This window comes from Symphodus melops (genome assembly GCF_947650265.1).
Source record: "Symphodus melops genome assembly, chromosome: 12".
Lineage (NCBI taxonomy): Eukaryota > Metazoa > Chordata > Actinopteri > Labriformes > Labridae > Symphodus > Symphodus melops.
The window spans coordinates 4,478,211-4,505,453 of NC_136702.1; the positions used below are offsets into that span (position 1 = coordinate 4,478,211).

At 40.8% G+C, this 27,243-nt stretch overlaps 2 protein-coding genes across 2 annotated transcripts in view; one reads left to right on the forward strand and one right to left on the reverse strand.

The window, feature by feature from the left end:
- The window catches only part of cerkl (CERK like autophagy regulator), a 27,614-nt gene extending 20,310 nt beyond the window's left edge, over nt 1–7,304 (forward strand). The window contains exons 8-14 of the mRNA XM_079357501.1: nt 1,042–1,219; nt 1,693–1,758; nt 2,310–2,335; nt 2,434–2,542; nt 2,658–2,754; nt 3,834–4,030; nt 4,476–7,304. Coding sequence (XP_079213627.1) covers nt 1,042–1,219; nt 1,693–1,758; nt 2,310–2,335; nt 2,434–2,542; nt 2,658–2,754; nt 3,834–4,030; nt 4,476–4,554 — 752 coding nt within the window. The 3' untranslated portion in view covers nt 4,555–7,304. The remainder of the gene's footprint in view (nt 1–1,041; nt 1,220–1,692; nt 1,759–2,309; nt 2,336–2,433; nt 2,543–2,657; nt 2,755–3,833; nt 4,031–4,475) is intronic.
- On the reverse strand, nt 5,201–27,243 carry itga4 (integrin alpha 4). Its single transcript, XM_079357500.1, has 29 exons — nt 26,877–27,243; nt 25,270–25,470; nt 24,503–24,621; nt 22,783–22,883; nt 21,719–21,851; nt 21,230–21,297; nt 20,790–20,922; nt 18,155–18,240; nt 17,973–18,035; nt 17,728–17,868; nt 16,364–16,472; nt 15,318–15,412; nt 14,896–14,986; nt 14,760–14,805; nt 14,288–14,442; nt 14,042–14,196; nt 13,758–13,910; nt 13,184–13,260; nt 12,491–12,632; nt 12,267–12,368; nt 10,910–10,986; nt 10,697–10,786; nt 10,360–10,447; nt 9,471–9,578; nt 9,001–9,126; nt 8,440–8,565; nt 8,142–8,240; nt 7,855–7,974; nt 5,201–7,441 (listed from the first exon to the last, which is right to left on the reverse strand). Exons 2-29 carry the CDS (start codon nt 25,455–25,457, stop codon nt 7,334–7,336), a joined length of 3,099 nt encoding a protein of 1,032 aa, XP_079213626.1. The 5' UTR covers nt 25,458–25,470; nt 26,877–27,243; the 3' UTR covers nt 5,201–7,333.

Below are 27,243 nucleotides of genomic sequence, written 5' to 3' on the forward strand. Positions count from 1 at the left end.
CTTTCTCTCTCATCTGAAAGGAGCTTTATAGAACTTTAGGTTTAAATTACACAGGTGGTAAAGTTTCCATTTGAACAGATCTTCTTATATTGTTAAGCTATGTTTTGATTGCACCTTTAAGAAGCACTGCAGGTTTGATCCCACTGACCCACTGACTGTGAGGCTGACCATCCAGGATTAAGGCTGAGAGACACACACACACACACACACACACACACACGCTGACAACACGCCATATGGTGAGGAAATAAGATTCTATCCAGGGAGAGAGAGAGAGACAGGCCGTCAGGCAGACAGGTACTGAGACTGCAGTTCAGTAGGTTACACCAGGTATTTAGCCAGATGGCATGTTCTGTGTGCGTGCGCGTACGTGTGTGTGTGTGTGTGTGTGCGTGTGTGCGTGGTTATTGAATGGTAGTGCTGGTAAATACGATTCAGTATGTTAATTATTCCAATTTCCATCATTCCTGGGATTGTGCTGTGTTTAAAGACACAAGTAGTTTAAATCTTTCCTGGGTGCCACACAGTGAAAAGATAAACATAAACTTGTGGTTTTCTTTAAAACTGTTAAAAACAAACAAACAACACAAACTAGGACCCAGTTTTCCAAATTGTTCCTTCATGCTGTTCACCCTAACAAGGCCAAAACTTGCCTCTATTGGTCACATGATCCTTACCTTGGATATCATTAAGCCATTCAATATCGTCCACCACATCTAAAGTTGTTATATAGAATCATCCCACTGCTTTGGAAAAAATATAAATTCACACTGAAAAATCCTCTGAATTCTGCTGCCTTTGAAACTGGTGACATTGGACTGATGGACAGAGAGACACCAGTCAAACTGGAGCAACAAGAAGCAGAGAGCAGTCCCTCCACTGCCATGTGATGTTTGCACATATACACACTCCTGCCCTCTTTCTGTCTTCCATATTTGGATTCCTGCTTCTCATGAATATGAATGAGCTTCTCACTATAAGACCACTTCTCCTACTAAAAGTTTCTAAGTATGTTGAATCTCTCCCTCTGTCTCTCTGCAGGTCACAAACAGCAGGTGGACATGTGCAGCTTCACATCTCTCGGTCAGTTGGTGTGTTTCGGTTTCTCTGCCATGTTTGGTTTTGGTGGGCGGAGCTTAGCAAGGGCAGAGAAGAAGAGGTGGATGCCATCAGGAAGGCGACGGGAGTATGCTTTGGTGAAGACTTTGGCAAGGCTGAGGTAACACACTCCCAAATACAAACACCAGCAGAGTTGAAGAGTTCATACATTGTTCAGATTACAATGAATAATAATTCAGGCTGTTTAGATATTTTTGGACAAAAAACTACAAAATGAAGAGAGGTCTTGTCATAACTATAGCATAATGGCTGAATAAATGGAGTTTAGTACGAATGTATGTGCTGCTGTTTGTATTTTATTTTAGTTTATCCATGTCTTTCAACAACATCATTTCCTCATAAAGTTTTCCTTTGCTTTAAACTCACCCACATTTGCTCATTGCCACCCATTCTTCCTTTTGCTGACAAATGTTTATGTGCTCATTTTCTAAACTAAGATGCAATAAACATCAGATATGTAGCACGTTAGCTGTATACTGCCCCGTGTTTGACCGTTGCCTTTTTAAGATGCTGCAGTAGCACAGCTGCAAACTGACCTGAGTTCCTCCTTTGTGTTTCTCTGCTCTGCTGCAGACCAGAGGACTGTCAGCTGTCTTTTTTACCGGCGAAGACCTCAAAAAAGAATTTGATTGATCATCTGTAAGAATCACACACAAACGCATGGACCCTCTTGAGTATAGAAAATGTAGTCTGTCTGAAGACACATATCAACACTATTTAAACCAGCTGCAGTGGATGATTATTAACCGGTGTCAGGCTTCGGGCTCTGAACCCTTCTACTTCAGCAACATTGTTGTTATTATTCAATCATAAATTGTGTTTAACTCCATAGAGTGTATTCTTATTTGTATTGTTATTTTGTGAAGCCCTTTGTGACCATGCTCTGTGAAAGCTGCTATACAAAATAACATTTACTTACTTTTCTGTACCAAAAACAAAAGTCCGAGTTCTAGTCAAGTTTTTTTTTTTTTTTTAAAGAAAATCTAAGTTTTATTTGAACATAAGCTAAAAAAAACCAGTATAAAATAAATATTTTGAATCATGAAAGGATAACTTTTGATATTTGGCTTTTTATTGAATGTTTCTCTAATAAACCAAATGTGATACTTGATAACTTATATTCAAGGATCTATTAAAGTGTAAGAACTGCAAACATTGTTCTAATAATAGTTTTCTGTGTTCCTGTTCAGAGACCAGGACCAGGGCCCAGACTCAGGTGAGACCAGTAGTTGTCAGTCTTTACACAGTCGTGGTCAGATGCATGTTGTTTCATGTTTGGTTTACTGGTTTACTCTCTGTGATTGGTCCGTGTAGAAGGGGAAGAGTCCTGGACGACCAATCAGGGCTTGTATATTAGCATCGGGATCATGTCCATCCCCTGTCTGAGTCCACATGTGCCTCAAGGACTGGCTCCTAACAGCAGGTACATGTTGTGTATGATGAGCAGAATGTTCAAGGTGAGGATTGCTGTGACCTTGAATGCACCACACTGCCCGTCATGGCATCATGTTTCTCTTTCACTTCCTGTTTTTTGAAAGGGTCTCAAATGGTTCAGCGTCATTGATTGCAGTGGGAAACACTTCCAGGTCAGAGTTCATCAAACACCTGAAGAGATACAACAGCTCCAGTGGACAGGTGAGAGCGGCTGTCGTAATACATGACACCAACTTTGACCCCAGGTCAGGGAAGAAAAACAGCTCTGAGTTTTTTAAGTTTATGTGGAATTGAAATCCATTCGCAAAACCATTTAATAAACATTTCAGTCATTTCCCGTATACAAAACCTTTCAGGCTATTCAACCCATCTATTGAAAGGTTAGTTGAGAGGGACAGTACGGCAAAACGTGCAGCAAATATCAAGGGCTGGATTCGAATCTGATACAGGGCTGTGTTTTATTTTTTCTCCGTAAGCTGGAGCCGTGTTTCAGTCCAGGTTTCTGTCTGAGGAAATAAACAAACTAGTTGGTGAGTAGATAAACCTGGTTCAGGACGGCCTGGTCTGGTCTGGATTGGCCTGGCCTTAGAGACTGCACACTAACCTACTTACTAAATATACTGTTGGCGTGCCGTTCACTGTCCTGCAGTGGAAACTGGCTGTTTACTCACTGACCTACATCCTGTTTGCCTTCACACTGACTTTAGACGGACAGCTTAGCGTCAAACACGACGAGATCCTGGTGAGCAGCTTACATGTATCCATGACAACACACAGTGGACAGTGACCCTCACCTGAGTCAGTCCTGTCAGTGGACACTTGTATGGAAGTTATCCACGTGGAAATAAATGTTCAGATATTTTGATCAAAGGAACAGCTCAAACATCAATCCTGCTTTTTTTTTTTTTTTTTTTTTGAGTAGAAATGTTTTTTTAAATACAAGATTTAACAAAAGGAAAGTGTTACAAAGCAGATGTTTTGTTCCAAAAACAAACTTTGTGTGTCGGTGTGTCTGTTGGTCTTTGCTGCCCCCTGTTTAAGTGTCATGATGTTACACAAGGGACAGTAAACAGGAAGAAACTGAGTCACTGCTCCAGATTAAAAAGCTGTTTAAAGAGGATCAGAACTTTTCTGTTCCCATCAGCTGGCCTTTAACAAGCCAGGACACAAACTCTCTCACACACACACACACACACACACACACACACACACACACACACACGGACACTCCTTCTCCTGATCAGTTTGTCTGTCCATCCGTTCTAATTTCCTTCCTGCAGTTCAGCTTCTCCTTCGTGGAAACTCATGATGTGTCAGCGGTAAGGATCCGCCCTCGGTCCAAGATTGGCTGGTCGGAGGAGGAGAGTGAGGAAGAGGGAGACTCCAGAACGTCGGCCATCATCCAATCCGAGGCAGCGGCCTTTCCGTGGAACATTGATGGAGAGCTAGTGGAGATCGCTAATGAAGTGCTCATCAGGTCTGATACCCGGTGTCTTTATTATCAGAAAAGAGCTCTTTGAGTCATAGGTTTAATTATCTGCACAATGTTAATACACAGTGAAATGGACAAAATGGAACAGATATTGACATTTATATTGAATAGAAATTAGAAACTCCTGGCGGATTTCCTGTCAGGAGAGGGAAGTTAATCAAATTTAGGCATTCATTTTTTTATTTGCATTGATCACGTGATGTGTTGTAAGTCTCAAGTATTCACAGTGATGAAAGGAATTACACCTCTGCACCATTGAACTGCTCATTTTACTATAAAAAAAAACTCCCAGATGACTCAGCAGAGTTTTTCATATTCACCTCATGACATCAAACATGAGGGAGGAACTGTGAGGGGATTAGTCTTTAGGAAATGACTCCTCTGTAGTGATGAAAACCTGAATGTGTGTGTGTTCATTTTCCTCGTTCAGGGTCCACCCTCAGCTCATCACTCTGTACGGGGAGGAGGTGGACGAGGCCGAGTCCACTGTCTCCTGCAGCTGCATCTGAGTCCAGTAGGGGGTTTGCTCCTGTGCGTGTGCAGTATGTGTGTCACAATCAAGACACGTCACCTTGGTAACCACAAGTGATTTGACACTGCCCTCCTCAGGTCATTACTGTAAACGCTACAACATGAACTTGAACAAAGGCTTCTTTCAAAGCAGCACTTCAGATTAGAGACAGATTCTTGCAGCTTTCTGATCATGACATTCATAAGCTTCATTAATCGATTTTTTCTTATTGACAACTGCAGATTTAATAATGCATCAAGTTACCCATAAGCTAACTTTCACTACCTGTGCTTTTTTAACTCTAGAGTCAAACAACGATAAGTATAAAGGTTTTCTAATCAAATTAATGTTTACATTTTCACTTTTTATTTTGCCTATTTTTTTAACAGTAACTTTTTATTTTGCTTGTTTTCCTGTTACTATGGCAATAAGCAAATACTTTTCTATTACTCTAATTATTGAGTCCAAACTTAAATATGGGACTACAAAAATGAGGATTGACTCAAACATGGTAAGAAAAAGGAGTTAATTTCTCTTCAGCAAAGTGCAACGAGTCCAAAGACCGTTTTATATATTACCTCTTTTTATTTCTAATTATGAGAGAAACTAACACCATTAAAAAAAACAGAGACCAGTTCAAACTGTTTAAATAGAAAATCCTTCATTTTAATGGAAAGTGTTGATAAAAGCAGTGAGACTCTCCAGTGCAGAATATCTTCACATAAACAAAACGACAAAGTCATTCATTAAAATATTTCAAACAAACATCTGTGTGTTGTGCATTTGTACAAAATACATGAACAGAAGGAAGCATAGCAGCGGTTTTTAAATGTCTGCGTTTGCAACAAACTGAAACATTAAACTAAGCTCGGAGTGAATTAAATATCTTCAACATTTTCTCATTTTCAAGTCGCGACTCAGTTTGTTGCTGGCTGTGTGTTCTGTTACCAGAACGTTGCATCGTTCACTGTTAGTTCAGGAACATTAAGACTCCTGTTAGGAACTTTTTTGAAGCCCCCTTTGGACAAAGTAGTCCTTCTGGTCTCTTGTCCTGTACATGCATTGGCAGTGTATACATTTATATTTGTAAGCAGGCTGCTGCTTGTTGGTCCCTGAACGCATGAAGACATTTTCTGGTACATTTCTGTTTTGGGTGTAAGGTCGACTGCACAAATAGGAAACAGATCTTTATTAATGCGGGACGCACGTGAACGTGTGAAACGAACAAAAACACAAAGTACATCATGAAATATTTGCTTACGGAAATTTGGTGACAAAGTTGGACTTTTGTGATTTCAAGTGTAATAATTTAGCTTCCTCTGATCTTCATAAGACAAATATGTTTTTTAAATCAAACCAGCCGCCAGTCAACCTGAATCCAATAATATAAAGCGATCTGAGCTGCTTTGAAAACAGGAAAGTTTTGACAGAACTGAGAGTTTGTGGTGTTACTTTTAAAGGCACTTACTCTTGTTCTTAACTTCTACCTGCTCTTACCTGATTTTTTTAAATACTCATACTTCTTCCATTTCTGCTTGCTTTCAGCGTTTGTTTTTTAATTTATTCTGTAGCACTTTGAGATTTCTTTCCACTGAAAGGTGTGTTCAAAATAAAACAGATAATTATTTATATTATGACCCAGGTCAATGCCAGCTGGCTTACAGTTCAAAATGCTCTCTTGAGTGTTGTGTGTCCTGAGTTGCTGCCGTCTCTAAATGATGCCAGCGACAGACATGCTGTTAAAACGAATCCCTCTCTCTCCATCCTTGCAAATAGATTTTATGATGCAACTGAGGACAATGAGGAGCCACAACAGCCAGATAGAAAAAAGACAACGAGCCACAGTTTGTTTGGAGAACTACAGAAGCCGATGAGCTTTTTGCTAAACCTTTAGTCAGCTGGGGACATGATCAGACTTTTTCAGTCACAATGGCTTTCAGGGTTTTCTTTTTGTGTTCTTCCAAAATATCGATCCAAGATTGAAAAGTGACTTAAAAAAAAGAGTGAAAGCTGACCGACAGAAAAAAAGCAATTCTAGCACATCCAGCACCAACACATTACAGCAGCCAAAGAGTGACTACTTCTTTTGTGCAACAATGGCTATATGGTACATTATGGCCAGTGTGTGTGTGTGTGTGTGTATGTGTGTGTGTAGCCAGTGCATAACATGTTGGTCAGCAGGTAAACAAAAACATTATAAGATTAAGCACCAAGACAATAAGGATGTTTTCCAGAGAGGTTGAGCCAATCAAAGCCAGGTTGTCACCCCCTGAGATCGAAGGTCATCATGAAGTCTCTTCCTTTGGTTTGTTTCCTTTTTAAAAAAATCCAAAATGGAGGCCTTAGGCCACATCCCAGGGAAGCCCCAAGACCTTCTTATTCGACCATTTCCCTTTTTTTTAACCCTTCATTCATCAGTTGCTGCAGTCTTCTTCAAGTCTTTGAACTTTGTGAAGGCACATCAAAGCAAAACACATTTCATTAAGGCACAGTCAGATTCAGATGTGTTTGGGAGACAGTTAATGATCTGTCACACTCGAGACATGTCTGAGCATGGCTGTAAACCACCTGACACAGTCTGGACAGATTTCATTGGCTGATGATGTCCAACAGTCGTACTTTCTACTGTCTCCAAAGAAATGGGGTTTCCATATTTTCACACACAGCACCTCATCCATCAGGACATTTGTCTTTTGAGTGACTGTTGCACGGTCACCATGTAAACCTCCACTCTGTGTTCAGATATCAGCGGTGATAGCCGGAGGTGACAGTCAGGATTAGGAAGTGCTCTCTCGTTTGTCATATTTAGGAACATAGTCCCAGCTGTCTCTTTTAAACTCCTCCTCCTCTTTGTTCTTCTGGAAGTCCCGCTTGAAGAAACCGGCCTGAGAGACGACAGACGGACAGAAACAAAGGAAAACTTTAGAGTTGTTTTATTACTACAGCTATTAACATTTTGACATACTAGACTAAAATATGGTAAACCACTATGATACACTATAATACTGAAATATGCTGCACACTTATCAGCACATAGTGTTTCAGTATAGTGCAGTTTAAAAAACATCATAAAAAAAGAAAATAGGCCTGCACACAAAAAGTTGTAATTGATCACAACGTTAAAAAATGATCACCTGAAGAAAAAACGTTGTGAACAGCTAAAACTTTTTGTGGCATTTGAGCAGCTTTGAGCAAGTGTGCAGCTCTCTGTTTTTCCTGATTTGCATCTATCGCCTCAGAGATGTTTGAATGTGAAAGCTTGTCATGTAAAAACAAAATAAAGAAAACACATGTTTACCTTCCACAGACACCAGATAAGAGCAGCCAGGATCATCAGACCCAAAACTAAACTGACCACGATAATGAAGATCTTCACGACAGTCGAGGGTTTCTGTGCGAAAAGAGCTTCCACCACCACCTGGAAACGTAAAACACAGGACGTACGAGTATTAACAACGCATGAAAGAACACGATCGGTTACTCATTTAAACTTTAAACAGCTCGTAGAAAAGCTTGATTCAGATGTTGGTGGTCTCCTTCGGCTGATTTAAAGTGTCGTTTTTCACTGGTGTCGCGGTGTTGTACCTCTGCTGCTCGTTGTTCTTGGATAAAGACTGTGTCAGGACCGTCTCTGGGATTAGTCAACATGGCCGTGTTTTCCATCCTCATGATGCCATGACGACCCTGTGACAGACACGAGCAGCAAAACATGAGCTGATGTCTGTGAAGAATTAAACCATTAAAAAAAAAGAAGCTGTGTGGTAGACGGAGCGCGATTAAAATACTTTTCAACACAGTGGTTAATGTAGAAAAAGAGGAATCAGCTTGTATGTGATAGTGTGTTAGACAATAAGAGCAGTCTGAGGAGCTGCGTGTGTGTTACCGGAGCTTGTAGAAGAACGACGGGGTTCAGTTTGATCTCCAGCTGGATGCTCGCTTCTCTCCCTGATTCCAGGTTACCAAGACGGCACACCAAGCGCTCACACAGATCATCACCACGGCCACAGAACTGCACTCAAACACACACAGAGAAACAGCTCAAGGTCTGTACACGTTTGGTTGTTGCTTCTCGATTAACTGACTAAGAACTATGAGCCGTTTAGACGGGTCATTTCTACAATCATAATGATCTCAGTGCTTTGATGTGAAGGGCTCACATATGACACTTTACCACATCTGATGAACTTTGAAGAGTAAAAGGAATTCTTCTGACAGTGACTATTCTCAGTACAGCAGCAGAAATGTAAACTCTCTATTGATTTATACAGCAATGCTTAAAGGGACTTGTAGTTCTTTCCCAGAGCTGTTGTGGCTTTGTTGTTTGCTTTTTCATCAGTTAACAAGTTTCCAAGCATTAAATGTAAAAAAAAAAACTAAAAAAAAACAACTGCTAGTATGAACGTGTGTGTCTTTATTGACTGCGTGTGTGCGGGTGTGTTTGTACCATTCTTCGGGTCGACGTGGATGAGAAAAAGAAGACGAGCTGCTTGATGAAGGAAGCCTCGGGGACCTCACAGTCCTCGATGACTGAGACGGTTGTATCGCTGAGTGAGCACACACCCAGAGACGACTGTGAAGAGAAAAGGTGTTTCCACAGCTGATTAAACTGTAATTCAATATGATGTTAACTAGTACTAAATCCAGTACTAAATCTTCTACTGGCAGTAGAAACCTTTACCTATTTTTAAAAAACACAACGGGCTGAATGTGCTTTAAAGAAACTTCCAGAAATCTCTGCGATGGACACGAATGGGTGTTAAACTTCAGAACTCCATTACAGTATGCAACGTAAGGCTTTCTTTAAAGAAACGTGTAATGCTAGAAGACCCCTGTTTCCCACATTCTGTTTTTAAAGGTTTTATTTGGACTTGACTTTGGCCGCTATTGGACCGTTATTGCCGTTATTGGACATACCTGCCAGTCGACCACCTGCAGCAGTCTGTGTCGGTACGGCGCGAGGATCTTAGGCAGCGCGATTTCGACCACAGTATCTACAGACCTGCTGGGACCAGAGTTCAACACCTGCACACAGACAAAACAACAGATACGCCACAATGATCAGTAAAATGTCAACTAAAAATAAAGTATAATATTTACCTTTGAGTCAGTGGCTCAAAAAAAAAAGTCTCAAGGAAAAAAGGGTAACGCAAAAAATAGAAATGTTTGCTTTTCATCTTTTCAATAGTCACAAATCACAGCTGTGGCAACAAATCTCTTTAACATTTACAATAACTGAAAGATAAGGATACCCACCCACAATCCCACCTAAACCCACAGACTTGATTGTGTAAGGTGATTGTTGAACTACTGTAACAGGCAAGATGGCCGCTAAAACAATTACTAGTCAAAAATTATTCTCAATTATTCTCAATTATTCTGCTTGACAATCAAAAAATATATAATTTAAGTGCCTTCATATCAACTGTACAGGTTTTCTTAAAGTAGTCAAACAGCTTGTGAGTGGTAGAGAACATAATGTTCTTAAAAGGAGAAAGAAGTGGCGTCATTACACGCACGACTCTCACACCTGTCACTTTCCACTCGCAGAATATAACAGCATCATCCCTGCCCACTTCCTGCTGCGTTCACACATTTACTGCAGATGGTTAAGCCCTGATGTTTACAAAACGGCTGCACAAATCACACATTTATTTCAGCAATCGTGCAGCCACAATCACACAAAAAAAAAGCAAAGAGCAGTAAGGCTCTGTTAAAGTCCACTCGCATCTTTGTATCGATTTCACCTCAGCCCAGAATTCACTCGAGGATTGCCTGAACACGACTGAACCGGACAGACGTCTACCTTGTACGTGTAGTTGAATCTCTCAGGGTAGCAGTCAACGGGAGTCAAGTCTTCGTCGCCAAACACGAACGTGGTGGGAGTCACAAAACTGCAAACACAGATTCAGCTGTAAAATTTCACTTCAAGTAAATAAATAATTTGATGTTACATTTAAAATCAAAAACTTAAAATGAATTGATCCAGCTTAAACTGGGATTTGAACTGAATATCATTGTTAAATGAAGTTAAACTCTTTTCATGTCTTATTATGTTTTACATCTTGAATGTTAATGTATTTGTTTCATGACTTTTGAATATTGAACTTGTACGTGTGTTATCCTCACGAAGGCTGACTCACCCGTGGATGTTCACATTGACCTCATTTTTGAGAGGGAGGAGGAGACTGATGGAGTTGTCATGGAGATATTCGAGGCTCTCGTAGTTATCGCTGAAATCAGAAAGATTGAACAAATTTACCTGCAGATTCTTTGTCTGTTAGTCACACATGGATTCATTCAAATGTTCTTCACCTACAAGTGGCACAAGGCCGGTTACTATTCCAAAGACCTACCTGCTGGTGTTGATGTGGATGATGATGTCAGCAGGTGTGCTGTTCTGGCTAACATCCAACAGGAAGCTGATATTTAACTACAAAAAAAAAACCAAACAAACAGGGATTTCAAAGTGTTTTCATGTTTCTGATGTCGCATGTTTTCCTGATAGCTACTCTTCTCCAGATGAGTCTCAGCTAGCATCTTTATTCCTACAATTACTAACCTGAATTGCATCAATATTAACTATAAACCTTTTTTGTATTTTGAATAACCTTTCCCCTAAATCTGCTGCTTGGTTCTTTTTCTGGGGGGAACTGATATTTTCTTTCACAACATGTACTGTTAAAAAAAAAAAGGCGAAAGAGGAAATACAAAAATTATCTGCAGACGGTTGAAAGCTGGAGAACGTGAAGTACATACAAACAATATCTGACCTTTCACCTCTACACTACAGGCAGACTGGGCAAAGGAGCAATAGAAGCTTCTATTTGATCAGACACTCCTTATAACTTCTAGTGATCATGCTCCTATTTCATTATTTTTCTCTTTTCAATTGTGGGACAGTTACCCAACTGCATGTCCATTTCTTATTGTTAGTCTATACTAGTTTGAAGCACATGTTGTAAAAAAAAAAAAAAAAAAAAAGGTAAGAAGGCATCTAAACAGAAACATTTATCAAATATTAGAGATTATTTAAAGGACAATATCTGAGGACGGCGTTAAAGTAAAACAATGTGTCGATTGAGTGGGAATGAAATACTATCTGTGATGTGATCATAAGATAGATAGATAGATAGATAGATAGATAGATAGATAGATAGATAGATAGATAGATAGGTAGGTAGGTAGGTAGGTAGGTAGGTAGGTAGGTAGGTAGGTAGGTAGGTAGGTAGGTAGGTAGGTAGGTAGGTAGGTAGGTAGGTAGGTAGGTAGGTAGGTAGGTAGGTAGGTAGATAGATAGATAGATAGATAGATAGATAGATAGATAGATAGATAGATAGATAGATAGATAGATAGATAGATAGATAGATAGATAGATAGATAGAGAGATAGATACTTTATTGATCCCGAGGGAAATTCAATAATGTTTGACTGTGAGTTACTTGAATTCAAACAGAAGGTCATAAATCATATCCTAGAATTTATTTGTGTGTGGAGCGAATGATGAATATAAAACATGTTGAATCTTGAATGAGGAAGCCGGTGTACCCGGAGAGAACCCACGCATGCACAGGAAGAACATGCAAACTCCACATAGAGAGGCTCCTGGCTGACGGGGATTTGAACCAGGAACCTCTTCACTGTGAGGCAACAGGGCGAAGCACTGCATCACTGGGAAGCCTCAATAACAACTTGCACTTTGATAAGATTTACCTGAGCGTTGGCTGGAAGGAGCAGGCTTGTAGCACCACAGTCAACACCGACTGTCGTACTGTTGTCTTCCTGTGTGACATCACAACTCACGCTGTTGTCCTCCTGCGTACACAAACAAACAGGCGGCTTGTTGTCACACATTATCCACCAATAACTGCGAGTGTCGCATAAACAAGCAGGAAGAAAACATTTTGATTTTGAATTTCAAAAACCAACCCACTCACATTGTGCAGCACTTTAACGTAGTGGATATTGTCGGGGAAACGCAGCGTCACTCGTGGCAGGAAGGCGTCGTCTCCAGAGTTCAGTAACGAGGTTTTCAACAAGATGGTCTCTCCAGAGCCGAGAGCGAAGTACGGCTGCTGACTGATGACAAACAACATTGATATTCCTGTCAAAAGCAGCATCTAAATACATCTGCTGGCTCGTAAAGACACTTCCACTGAAGTTTGATAGCTGCTTCCATTTTTAGCTAATATTTTATTTTTGCATATTTTTGTACGCAGCTACGATTCCTTTTTAATGACCTCAGTATATTACATGTTTATTTGACAAGACAATTATTAAGACCAAACATTTTCATCTGTTACAATTTTTTTTTATTTTCAGCAAAAATATGATATGATAACAGACACATACAGCACAAGTTTCTCTGTGCAAAAGCACAATAAAGCCAGCAGATCAAAATCCTCCACAGTTAGCCTGCGGCTAATTGACACCATGTGGCTTCCTCTTTGTGGGTAAACAGCTACAACAATGAATGTTGCTTCTCAAGAGCTGAATGGTCTTAGATGTCTTGAAAAGTAGAAAATTCAAGATAAGCCAGCGCTACTTTGACAGTGTGTGTGTGTGTGTGTGTGTGTGTGTGTGTGTGTGTGTGTGTGTGTGTGTGTGTGTGTGTGTGTGTGTGTTCTTACTGTGGCAGCACGAGCTGAGCAGAAAGCTGCATGTTGGTGGAGCAGTTCTGCAGAGAACAGGAGCGAGCAAACCAAGTCTGACCAAGAGAAAGAGGCAGAGTTCACTGATGACCTCAACAATTCAAAGATGAACAGAACAACAAAACTATTCCTCATTGATGATTTTACAGATGACTCCAGCGACCTCTGACCCCTGAACAAAGATTGTGATTCATGTCCTGGTGAATAACTCCAGCTGTAAATTCCTACGTGTTAACTCTTCTGGCTCTGTTTTATGAGTCAATAGGACATGGTGCGGACGCATAGTGAGCTGACTGATGTCGGTTAATGTGCTGCAGATGATGCGTTGCAGCTGTAAACACATCTGGATTAGCAGGAAGTCACCATGCAGTGTGTGGTGAGCCTGACATCGGACTGGCTGTTTCGTTCTTTTTAAAACAGACATGTTAGATTGTCATCACTAGCCTGTAGCTGGTAACTGTTAGAAATTGCTGGTAACTTGCTGAATCACTTGTTGGTATCAGGTTGGTTTTAGTATTAGCTATTGCTAGCTAGCTTTAGCACTGATTGGTACCTGGTTGGTGATAGTGTTCTTGTGTCCTGTGCTCTGCTGAAGAATGGGTTTTAATGGAGGGAAGGCTCTGGAGGAGGATCGGTGGGAGCTCGTTTCTCTGCGACTGTAGGAAACCTCAAACTGGACTGGAGTGAAAACATCCTTCACATCTTTCTGTGGAATGAAGAAACCGGTACAGAAGAAGAAAAAACATTATTAGCATAACCCCGGCTCATCCCGTCGCTATCAAATCGTGCTATTAAAGTTATCTGCTGTTTGTTATTGGTCAGGTGTGAGTGTGTTACCCTAAGGTAAGCCACATGTGTTGCACAGGTGACTTGGCTTAATCGTGCTCTCACACGCCCTCTTGTGCTGTTTGAAGAGCCGTTACTATGGAAATAAAATCGATGAGGGAAAGATGGCTTATGGAGGAGGTCAGAGATTAAGTTATATTGAAGATCTGAAAAGGAGAAAAAATTATCTTAAGATACAGAAAGGTAAAGTTGTATTCTCCAAAGTACAATATTTGACATTTTTTCTTTTCTTTTTACCTATCGCCCCTCTGTAATGTCTGGAACTGACGCTGAAGCAGACGGTAACATTGAGGCAGACAGTCGGAGTCTTGTGTTCTTGGCACAGCGCCACCCGCTTGTCAATCTGTTCAGGCAGAACCAGAGACGCCTTCACCTGAATCACTGGACGGGTCCTGTCACACATAAAACACATTCCCATGAATCATTACAACATGCTGAATCAACTTTGATGAAATGATGTGATTTCCTGACAACACAAGTAAAAGCATGAGATTCATTTTTGATATTTACAAACCTGTCTCTGTAACTAAAGCAGTCAGCTCAGTACGAGTAAGTATCTAAAGCAGATGTTTGGAAACATTTGATTGTTCTAATTAGGGAGGTCATGCTTGAGCTGTTCTCTGATTTCCTTTGAAAAGTGGCCGAAAAAAACACAAAGGAAATAAGACTAGAACAAAACATCAAACAGAAAACGTATGTGTGTTCTTACCTGAGAACCACAGCTGAGTCTGAGAGGAACGCACCAACAGCAACATCTGCAGACAGAGAGAGTTAACCATCACTCAAAGGTCTAATAAGAAGGATGTTTACAACATGGCAATGGTTGTTGTGAGGATTGAGTTTACCCTGGTAGCCATTATCATCAATGTCAATGCCTGAGCTGAGCGACTGGCCGAACATCCTGAGGTCACGACCAAGGGTGGATCCAGTAATCCTCTGAAAACACACAAAGTATTTAAATATATGAAAGGTAAGAACAAAATCTGCATTCATCTGCTCCTAACAGTGTAAAAAAAAGTCTATCTTTAAAAGCCGACATCAGTCTTAAATAGATGATTTCACTCTGCTGTGGTAGCATTGCGTTGCTGTCAGAATGTAAATTTAACTAAATATAACAAAAATGTTGCAAAAAAACATGTAAAGAAATGATTTTTTATTAGATAAAAAATGATGATCTCATCCATTTCCAAACTATGCATCTAATAAAGTGTATCGTATCATTTCATATTGTATTTGGCATACACGTCTTCTCTACATGTTTTTTCACCTGAGATGGAGTTGGAGAGATGCCGTCCTTCCTGCCGTTGTAAATGTAGACTGCTCCTTTCAGGTCGTCTTCCTGTGGTGCTCCAACTGCCACATCTAGACACAAAAAACAGAGTTTATAACTCTATATTTTCGAAGGTCTCTTGGACACTTGTTGGGGGGGGGGGTGTTCACAGGGTGTGCTCGGCATTGACATGCAACGTTAGTTTTTCTAAAAGTTCAACATGATGATGAACGTTTGTAGGATTGGTACTTAAACATGAGAAAACTACAGCATGGTCCTTTAATATTTAACCGCAGTGCTTTGAAGCTGTGAGGGTCACAAAGTCAAACTGCTACTGCAAGTTACTACACACAAACACGAGCACGCATACACACCCTTTTATACTGCTGGGCCAGATTAGAAGGCAGGTTCATTTGCAGAGTGGCAGCAGTTTGTCATTACAGCTTTAATGAACTTAATAACACACTCCACCCTGCTCACACTCACACACACACACACACACACACTCAAAGATCAAGTGTGTCTGAAGCCATTGTGATAAAGTCAGTGTGATGTGTCTGGTGTTATCAGGAAGTGGCAGTTACTGGTGATCAGTAACTTGTGTTGGTGGGGGAGATGCACCCCCAGGGTGAAAAAAATATCCTGAATCACAAACAGTGTATGTTTTTGTTTCGCACTGTTTAGCCCAGCAGCAGCAGCAGCAGCAGTAATTGCGCTTTAGTTATAGAAACTTTCTGCATCATCAGATCACGATGTGCTTTTTTGCAGCACCAGTATTGATCACAAGTGCCAGTATACAGTATACAGTAAAAATGTGTCAGAAAAAAAGAGAGGAAGCAGAAGTTAACAGTTCAAAGATAACTTATGAGAAAGTGAATAGTAGAAGAAGACATCGGACCAGCAGCAGCATTTTGCACCAACACTTTCAGTAACAGCAGATTTAAATAATCCCCACGGTGCTAAGAGCAGCGCTGCGAGTTTTTTCCGTATTTGTTTTCATAAAGTAAAAACTGGTCAATCGAGTTGATCAGTGGGGGGATTACCGGGGTAACCGTCATCGTCCAGGTCTCCCAGGTCAGCAATGGTCTCTCCAAACCGGGCAGCGTAGGCGTCTCTACCAGTCAGCTGAAACTCCGCCTCCACCAGGTTTGCCTGAGACAAAAAACCAGACCATTCAAAAGGTGTGACAGTGACACGCTACCTTCTTTTCACAAAAGATTATTTGAAATGTTGAAGCAAGTAAGACATCAGTCTAAATGATTTTAGGTATTGCTGAATTATGTGTCGCTTCCGTTTTTCTTGGCATTTGAGAATGCTGCTGTTACACCATCAAAGCTTAGAGGGAGACTAGAACAGGACAGAGCTTTTATTAATGCTCAGCTCTACAACGCTGTAATGCTTTAATCGGAGGACGGCTTTCGTCTCACTAGATTTGCCTACATACAAACTCATTTATATACCGCCACAAGAATTTTCAAGCTGGACCATTCTTCAAACATGTCAGTGTGAAAGATGTGTCTGTATTTCAGACATGTGATGTAGGCAGCTGAAACGTCACATGATAGTATGTTCACGAATGATTGTGGGAGTATGAACTTGACTGTAAACATTATTTTTACTGCATTTTATCTTTCCAGCACCGAGGATTTATCCAGTTTATATGTTCTCACATCTTTAAGAGTATCCTCACGGATTTCGACACATCTGATTGTTTGTCTGATGGCTTTCTGCAAAGTTAAGACTTATCATTCACATACCTCTAGAGTTTTTACTGTAAATGTTGTGTCTCTTCTATACCAATTTTCCAATTTTGTTCACACTGAACACAAATTTAAGGTACTTTAATAAAACACAATTGCGCTTTTGTCATTTTCTATTTGTGAATTTTTCAGTTTTAAGATGTACTTTATAAATACCGTGAAGGGAAATTTAATTTTACACTGTTGTTGAACATGCTACACACACATATAAGCTGAAATACAGACACATACACAAACAGGATCCTTTGTACATGCATGAGTGGAGAGATGACAGAGTGAAGGGGCAGCGAGCACTTCTGAGCTGGTTGGGTGGGTCCGGTGCCTTGCTCAAGGGCACTTCAGCATTGCTCAGGAAGCGGCCTAGCACCTCTCCAGCTACCAGACCAAATTCCAAAGAAACTTAAACTGGAGAGCTTCCCAACTTAAGCCCCTACAGGCTGAGCTGCAGGGTGATAATAAAGTTTGCTGATTTTCTTGTACATGATGCATGACTGGGAGCCTACAGTATACTGGGACTAGAATAGTACTGTATGAATTCCAGATCCCAAAACAAATCTGTTCAAACAATAACAATGTTTACCAAGTTAGATCTACAGACAGGTTCCAGATTAACTTTCACTGTTTCGAATTGTGTGCGTGTTGCTCACCTTCCCCTGATTGATGTACACGTGGACTCTTCCCTCCTCCCTGGTGACGCCTGTGGACATGGGAGCACCGACCAACAGATCCGACAAACCATCAGCATTCAGATCCAGCACGCACACACTGGAGCCGAAGTAAGATCCCAGCTGCAAGACAAATGTACGGCAATAATCAAAATGCTGAGTGCTGCTAACAATTCCAATGTTTGTTGTTTTGACTGATTGATGCAAATGCCAAGTTCTTCTCTTACCTCTGTTCCAGACACTTCAGAAATGACACGCAGCATGTTGCCATTTATCGTGAAGATGAAGACCTGCACATCACAAAGAGACACAACACACAAACATACAGACCATGATTTAAGGAAGCCAACAGACACACACACACACACACACACACACACAGATAAACAGACAGTGTCATCAATCTTACTTTGCCCTTTTGGTTGTATTGTGGAGCTCCACCCACCACCTCCACAGTACCCGGACCGAGGAACTGACCAGCTCCGACAGAGTAACCTGAACAGCAGCAAGACACATTCAGAGTATTATAAAGAAGGTAAAATATCATTTGATTATCTGAACATTAGGTACAATTTAAAGTTACTTCAAAGCTGTTTTCACATATGCACTGTCCATGAAATCCACTTCATCAAAATAAGATTTGAAAGTCAGTCAAATTCACAAAGAGTGACCTGAAAGGGTTAAGGCTCGGTTTTGGTTGGTTACTGGGTTTGACATGTCGTGGTTGACGTACAGTAAATGTTAGTTGGTGGGTGTGGGGGTGTGTGTGTGGGTTGGAAAACACAACCACAGTTATTTCGTATGTTCAAACCAAACCTCAGGCTGTGATACTGTTACTTCCTGTTGTGTGAGATAAAATGTTGCACACAAACACACACACACACACACACACACACACACACACACACACACACACACACTCACACACTGAAACTTAAGAAAACACTCTAACGTCCATCATGAGTGAAAAGACATGTTGTAGCCCGTCTGTCTGTCTGTCCAATCCTCAACTTCTAGATCTAAGTTTCATGATCGAGTCGTTGTGCGTCCTTTCTGACAGTGTGAGAACTATCACCTCAACTGTCACCTCAAGTTCTTACTTTAGCAAAAGAGACACCTTCATATAAAGAACATCACAACTCTCAGCTCAGCCTCCCGTTTTTTGTTTTTTCTCTCAAAGCGCTTTCTGAGAAAATGTAAGCTTCACTGTATATCAGGAAAAGCTATTGTGTGTTCGAATCCGACCTCAGCCCTCTGCTGCATGTCATCACCCACTCTCTCCTCCCAACACATCGTGTCTCTCTTCAGCTCTCCTATAAGTGGTAAACTGTGAATGGACTTGAGCTTATATAGCACTTTTCTAGTCTTCAGACTACTCAAATCGCTTTTACACCGCAGGTCACACCTACACATTCACACACTGATGGCAGAGGCTGCTATGTAAAGTGACCATCAGAAGTAACTAATCCCATTCATACACATTCATTCGACTAAGCAGTTGGAGCAACTTGGGGTTAAGTGTCCTGCCCAAGGAGACATTGGATATGTTGCTGCATGAGCTGATGATCGAACCCTAAACCTTCTAGTTGGGTGGCGACCAACTCCACCGCTCCAAAAATGGAGTTGGAATTCATAAAGTAGACAGCAGGGGTCTTAACTGATCCTTTCCATTATTAATGACAAGAAACTTGATTTAGGAATTAATCAGAGATCTGTTTAATTTGTGCACTCAGCATGTTTGAAATGTTGTCAAATAAAGGGAAATGTGATTACTGACTTTATAACAACTCTCACATGCATTCATCAGAACAGAGGAAGCATTTCGCCACACTGCTGCTGTGACCTCAGGGGTTTTTTTGGCGGCTTTCGGAGCCCAACACACATTCGTTGCAGTTTCATGCCGGAGTCTTAAAAAAAATACACACTGTCGCTCACATCAAGCATGCAAAACAGCATCCTGTGTGGTCGGGTTTATCTGTGTATCATCTGCTGCAACGACCAGAAGAGTCGAGCAATTTCACACAAAAGTAAATGAAAATATTATTTTGTGACTTTCTTTTGTTTAGCTACAACCGATTTATGTTAACTAATACGCGAAGGGGAGGAAAGCAGAAGCTCCAAGCAAGGAGGTCTTCATCCGGGCACCAGGTGTGATGTGGTTAATAACCAATCATTGGCATGTTATTATGCACGGACGGCATTAACCACGTCAAACATTTTGTCAAAGAGGGTGACAGGATCCAGAGATCGAGAGATCCTGGATGCTTTAAAGTCTTCTGGTTTAATGTCGATTTGGATTTGTTATGCTCTCTGTAATGTATTTTTCATGCCTTCAGTGTGTGACTTCCTGCTTCTCGCACACCGACACAAAGGCAATTGTTTCTGTTATTGCTGATTATTTATTATCCTGTTTTGTGGTTCATGTCTGTGTTAATTTGGTGCTGATTGCTGTTCCACTTGCTTCGCCTGTCTGACTGTTTCTCATTGGCAGTCGTTGGTTTGTCAACCCTGATGAAGACCTCTGTGGTCCAAACGTTTCGCCATTTCATTAAAGGCATTTAAAGTATTTCCTTCTCCTTTTTTTTTTTACCTTTATACATTGTTCATGTTTGGAGTGACTGGTTTCCTCCCCTTTTGTGTATAACATTTCCCCCTGTTTCCTCGAGCAGCCAACACACTCTTATAAGTTCTCATCTTTGACCACAGTGAGCAACCGGCCAAGCCCTCTTTTGGACCAATGTTAACTAATACTAACAAACACATACATTCTCTGGCTGTAGATAAACACACTGTATTAATGTTGCTGTTTTGAGAAACGTGAGCTGCTGCGAAACGTTTGACCCACATAAACATGGACGAATCATCTTCACAATCAGGCAAACTGCACAAGCAGAACAACTTTTTTTGTGTTTGGGCTTTGATATCATCAGCCAATATGCCTTGTGGAAAAAGATGACCCCGCCTACAGTCGGTGTGTTTGCAGGGTTAGTAGAAACCGCAGGTTGTTATCTGTGTTTGTGGGTTTAGTAAAGTGGATCAATTACCCAGGTAGCTTCCGAAGCTGACGGATCCAGAGTCGTCATCCAGATACACTGACATCCCACCGCTGGACGTGTTATAGACCAGAACTGAACCCGTCCAATAAGACGTCCCCGGTGCCCCCATGATCATTAAATCCTGAAGGACAGTCAAACGTTTTAGTCTCAGTCATGTGATTTGACCTAAATCTATTACAGTATATAGCTTTATCATGTCTTTTCCCCCCTAATATCACAAAACCATAGTGTCATCATACAGTAATTCTGCTGGTTTTTCCTTCAAAAATAGTGGAAATGATTTATTAGATTTCAACAAATTAAAAAGGAACATGAAAAAAAGCTGTTGTCTTCAATACGTGAGACATCAGTGAAGGATCACATTCAGTATGTTGGAGAACCCAGTGAGGAATTTAAAGAAGCTGGTTGTGATGTTGTGTGTTACTGACCTCGGTCAGGAAGTTGGATATGCCGGCCTGACATGACCCATAAGCCTCACCAAACTTCCTCTGGTGGTCTGAAAAAAAGATAGACAGAAACTAAATATACATGTTGAGAGGTGAAGGTGAACAAACAAATAAGAAGATTAAACACTTTTTTTTCCCTCTTCCCTCCTGCAGCCCAACAGCTGCTACTTTCACACACTCACATGAATGAAAGAAGCGAGAACGTAACATGGTCCCAAAGTCAAAAAATGCCGGCATAAAACTACGGAGGGGTGTCTATTTTTGTCCAAGTTTCTGTATTTATAGGTTAAGGTCGACATGAAGACGCCGTGTCAAGAAAGAAAATACAAACGTACGACACACAAAATTCACAAGAGCTATCATAGGTTTGGAAATTAAGTGGATTTTGTTTAACTTCAGTTTGGGAAAGAGGAAGGAGACCTAGAGAAAGTTGACCACTGCGTGTGTGTGTGTGTGTGTATGTGTGTGTACCTCTGTAGCATGGGATCATGTGTTGGGCGTGTCGCAGGTTTTCACCAAAGCGATAACAGACTCCATTAGGCAGCTTGTTGTTCTGACCGTCTTTCTTTGCGTAGAAGACGTTTTTCCAGCGATGAGCACAAGCCTGAATGCACACACAAACACACATACCATTACACACAGCAAGGGACAGAAAACAACATGTGACACACACTCATTACTGACAAACACACAATCACAAGTTAGAAGCAGAGTGTTGTTATTCCCATGACCTTTGACAGAGGCTCAGTGTGTGTGCCGGTGTGTATTGCATTTTTCTGCAAACCTCAAGTGTTTCTTTTGACAACCTTTCACTGTTCATTGTTCAGTAGAGATAAATAGAGAGAGGCTTTCACTGTATTTTAAGCCACTTTTAGACATTTAAGTCTGTCTAATGTAAACGCTCCACGATGGCTTTGTTCATTCATGACAGGACAGATTCAGAGCAGCAGATATGCTGTGTCACTGTTGAGGCACAGTGATAATATAAAAGCAGAAGAACAGATTTCCTCACTGATAGATTTACCAACTTTTTATCATCCTTCTGGAGGAAAGCTCTTTCTTTGTGTCGATTCACATTGAACATTTGATCAGAATTGGGGGGTTTTTTAAGATCTTTTTGTCTTTATTGGATAGGACAGTGGGTAGGATGGAAATCAGGATGAGAGCGTGGGGAGTGACATGCAGGAAAGGAGCCACAGGTCTGACTCGAACCTAACTGCATCCCTCAACAAAGTCTTAACTTTAAAATGTAGTTGTTTCAAAGCAAACAATTTAGAAATGTAAAGTCTTTGTGAGGACGAGAGATGCTGAGTCATCAAAATCTCTCAAACAGTCAGTGCTGTGTTCATGGGAAGCACAGGTTACATTAGCTAAAAGGGTTTCATGTCTTCATTGGTAACAACAAGTTGTAATCATTCACAGAAATAAGGGACAAACACAGTCCCAATCCCTGATGTGTTGTGTTACATGATGCGTGTGTGTGTGTGTGTGTGTGAGAGAGAGAGAGAGAGAGAGAGAGGGAGAGAGAGAGTTACCAGGACGTGTCCTCCGTTGTCTCCAGGTTGTCTGGACAGACTGACTCCCAGCCACTGATGATCACTTTCTGATTCACACGTCTTCCCACAGTCCGCAATGTCTACAAACACAGAGACACACCATTTAACTCAGCTGGTCAGAGTATTTCAGAGCCTTCTCACATCATTCAGTAGAGTTGTATGTTTAAAAAAACACAGCTGATCTGAGGGTAACATGGTAGACAGCTCCAGAATGAAAACCAGATCTTACCATCTATTTATCGGCATGGTGTATTTGAGGCTTTAAAGTCACCCATAAAAACTCTTCTAAATAATTGGATCAATAGTCCGTTCATCTCCTTTATTGAGAGGTAAAACTTAGATTTTCAAACTACAATGTTCCCTTTCAGTATAGTCACATATTTAATGGTGGTTCTAGCGTGCAGGCAGATGATGTTGATTTAAACAAACGTTGACACCACAACTTTTGCAAAAGCATCAGTAGCAGCAAATCAATGGAAATGAAGGATGCAGTGCACTACAACAAGTTACTGTTAGTCTTTATAAAGCATTACTAGACTTCGACACCATCTGTGAAGCCTTCAATGGAGAGTGCAGCTGCAGAGCCGTTTATCATGCACAAGGCCCTTTATTCTCTCTCAGGCATTGGAAATTAAAACCTCAAATTCATTGAAAGGTCTGTTTTATGCACGTCTTAAACCCTTAATTTTGTTTTAATTTATTTAAATAATACTCTCTATATTTTGCTCATTCTTGCATGAACTAGTGGTGCTTGAAAACTTTCCTCAGGACAGCGAGTATTGTACCGTAAATTCCGGACTATAAGCCGCTACTTTTTTCTCACACTTCGAGCACTGCGGCTTCTACTCCGGTGCGGCTAATGCATGGATTTTTTATGGGGGACAATGAGCTTCTGCCGCAAAAACATTTGACTTCGTCACGTCGGATCTTAATATCAGTCATTTTGCGCTTCATGCACGCACCCTCATGATGGAAAACACACGGAGAAATACATATGATGCAGTTTTAAAGTTAAAGGCGATCGACCTGGCTGTCAAAGAAGCTAACAGAGCTGCTGCACGTTAAGATGACACTGACAGCGACAACAGAGACTGAGGAAGTGAGTAATGAAGTCATTCTGAGGCAGTGAATGGATGGACTTTTTCTTGTGAAATATATTACGGTCATCTTTTTCATCAGCCGTGTTACAGACACCGTCGGCTAGGCTTCGTATTGTAACGGTTCATGTTGTAAAGTCAGTAGTTGATAATGTGTTCATAATTCCGATTATGTGGAGAGTCAGTGAATGCACCAGCGAGAACGTGTTGAGTGGCTGTATGAGAGAAAGCTGGGGGAGAGAGTTGGATTGTTACGGCAAGTTATGTGTTGCTCTCTGCTGTAAACGGCGTGGTCACGGCCGACAGTGATCGGGTTATTAAGTTATTATTTGAACGCTCTCGTCGTCCTTTAACGTCCGTACGGACGCTACAGTATTTGCGGATGTTACCGGTAGCCTACGTCTGTGTAAATAGCTCTTGTTATAGCGTGGACACCTGCGGCTTATAATCAAGTGCGGCTTATATATGTACAAATACATTTATTTACTTATTTTTAGCCGGTGCGGCTTATATCCAGGTGCGCTCAATAGTACGGAATTTACGGTAATTCCTGGTTGAATGGCTGAATAAAATATTCCACAGGGTAACAGACAGAAACACACCAGTATGCATGTGATGGCATCGGCCGGGCTCTGCAGTAATGTCACAGCGGTAGAGAGCTCCGGGAGATCGAACAGATGGTCTGGAGGTAGAATTTGCTTCTGGGGCTCCAACCACCAACCTGAGAGAGACAGAAAGAGCGAGAGAGACAGTTAGGACAGGATCTGTCTTTGTGTCTGCTCAATGTCTGAATGGCATCTGTGTGTGAAGCATCAAAGACCCTCTATCATTGAAAGATTTTGGCTCATTAGCATGCTCTCACTCTCACACACACACACACACACACACACACACACACACACACACACACAAACAGCCCAAATGAGCCTCATTGCAATTACATTAACTGTTCTCTGCAGCTTTATAAGAGCAGCAGTCATGTATTTGTTTGCCACTTTAGGATCAGAGTTCATCACCTGATTCAGCATCAAAACCCATGCAGCTAAAAATGTAGATCTGTCATTACTGAGATCTTCTCTTCTGGATCTCCAGAGTTAGATGTAACTGAAGAAACACTGAAATACATTCATGACTTTTAAATTTAAAACAGCGCTGAATAAAACAAGGCTGTGCAACTTTGTGGACAACATCCCTCACTATGTTAAAAAATGGTGGTGTACAAAGTAACAGAAAATAAGTGAAAGATCAACATGAAAGCAGCAGAAATGTAGCACATGTTCAATAGCAGACACTGGAAGATGACCTGACGATTAACAGAAATCAGAGATGAATCATGAATGAAGTTGAGCAGAATAGTTCAGGTCCAGACCATTTTTGAGCTCCAAGGCGATGCAGCAGGACCGAGTATCCAAACATGGAGGATGTGGGACCAGTGAACTCCAAACTGTGTTCTTCATCCAGATTGTATCCTCCTGCAGGAGTGACGAGAACCACAACCTGAACCAGGACCAGGATCAGGTTGCAGCGGGCACACATGCTGTCCACTGAGGGACGCATTACGGAGGACAAACTGCAGGACGCAAAGAGACACAAACCAACACAAATTATAAATAATAATCCAAGCACAAGATCAAGATCATCCATACACTTTACTTTGGCAACGTATCCACATAAAATATTGTTCAAACACAGAATTATCTTTAAAATCTGTAAGTCCTAAAGCCTGAATATTTCAAAGTATGGTCTCTTCCATCTGTGAGGTCCATGAGGATATCAGGTGAATGTTTTAGCCTAGTTTAGTTTAGCTTAGCAGACAGACGAGAGGAAGGGGAATTCAGCTCGCATAAATCTCTACTCAAAGGAGAAAATCCACCCACTGGTAGCCCAAAGGTTACTCATAACATGCAGTGTCTTGCTTTTTAATCTGTATGAGAGTCAAATAATAACAATAATTTGTAAAAACATGTAGTTTTAGGTGGCATTTCATAGATCAGTAACAGCCATTAATTAGCGTAACATGTAATTCTGGTAGGTCCTGTTCAAAATGCTGAATATTGGTCTTTTCACTCCAGTTTTCAAAAAGACAGCAGCACACAATATGATAAGAAACTTTAAGGGAAGCTGCAAGGTGGATTTTGTTCAGACACAGCACAGCAAACTTTTCCCCTACACACTTTTTATGCTAAGCTATTCAAACCAGATGTTGGCTCAATAGCTGGATTGAAGAGACAAATAGAAAAAAAGAGACAAATAGGGAAAAACTGCAATTTAGGCAGTTAAATGAAACAAAGTCTAACATTTTTGTATACTTTTTACCTTGTTTAAGATTTCCTCTCAATTCCTCTTCTAACACATGTCCTGTTTTCTGCTTTTTGGGCTACACCCCTGCCAATTGTGGGCAATGAAAAGTTGCCAGACATATTTTAATCAGTGTAATATGGTGTGTTAAAATAGACTCATCAATTAAACCATTTTTAAAAATACTGTTTTAATGAAGTTTAATATTATAGGCCAGTTTAGACAGTGATGTCCACAGCTTAACCCTACCCAGACTGTAATATACCCTCACCTTTCAAAAACTTTATCAGCAGCAGATATTCTCTTTTTTGACAATATTTATAACTAATTAAAGTTTAAGATAAGGACTTTGACTTTAGTGTCATCAGAAAGCAAAATAAAGTTCTACAAAACAGATTACATTTCTCTCATCCTCCGATTATTTCAGTTTGTAGTAATTTATCATGTTTAAACAGTTCTGTCACCAACTTGTCCAATATAAAAGGAGAGAGAACATTTTCTCATTTTTAAAGTCACACCAAATATCAGTAGAGTGAATCTGAAGAAATGTAAATTTAAAAAGCACACAACGTGGTGTTTTAAATGCGGAAATCTTTTTTATTTAACCATTCGTCATCAGATAAGGTTAAATCCAATTTATCTAACAGTCATGGTCTATAACAACTGGTGCCAACTTACTTCAACGCCCTGACAGATGATATCCCGGGTCAGACAGCAGATATCCCGGGTTAGTTTAGTAGTCCAGTCGATACCGGAGAGATGTCAAATAAGAACCGTAGCATAAAGAGAAGAAAAAAACAGTCAGTGTGCGCCAAAAGTCTCTCCTAAAGTCCTTCTTGGTCCGATGTGAGTCGCTCGTGGAACCTCCTGTTGCTCTTCTGTCCGTGACTGTCTCGTGCGTGAGCCGAAACTGTGAGCGCACGAGGCTCTTTACTCCCCGACACACTGAAAAGGTGAGCGAAGAAACGAATCTGAGAAGAATAATCAGTCAAAACTAAAGTTCATCCGAGTTTGGGATGAAGTCAATGAAACTGAGAGCGAAGAC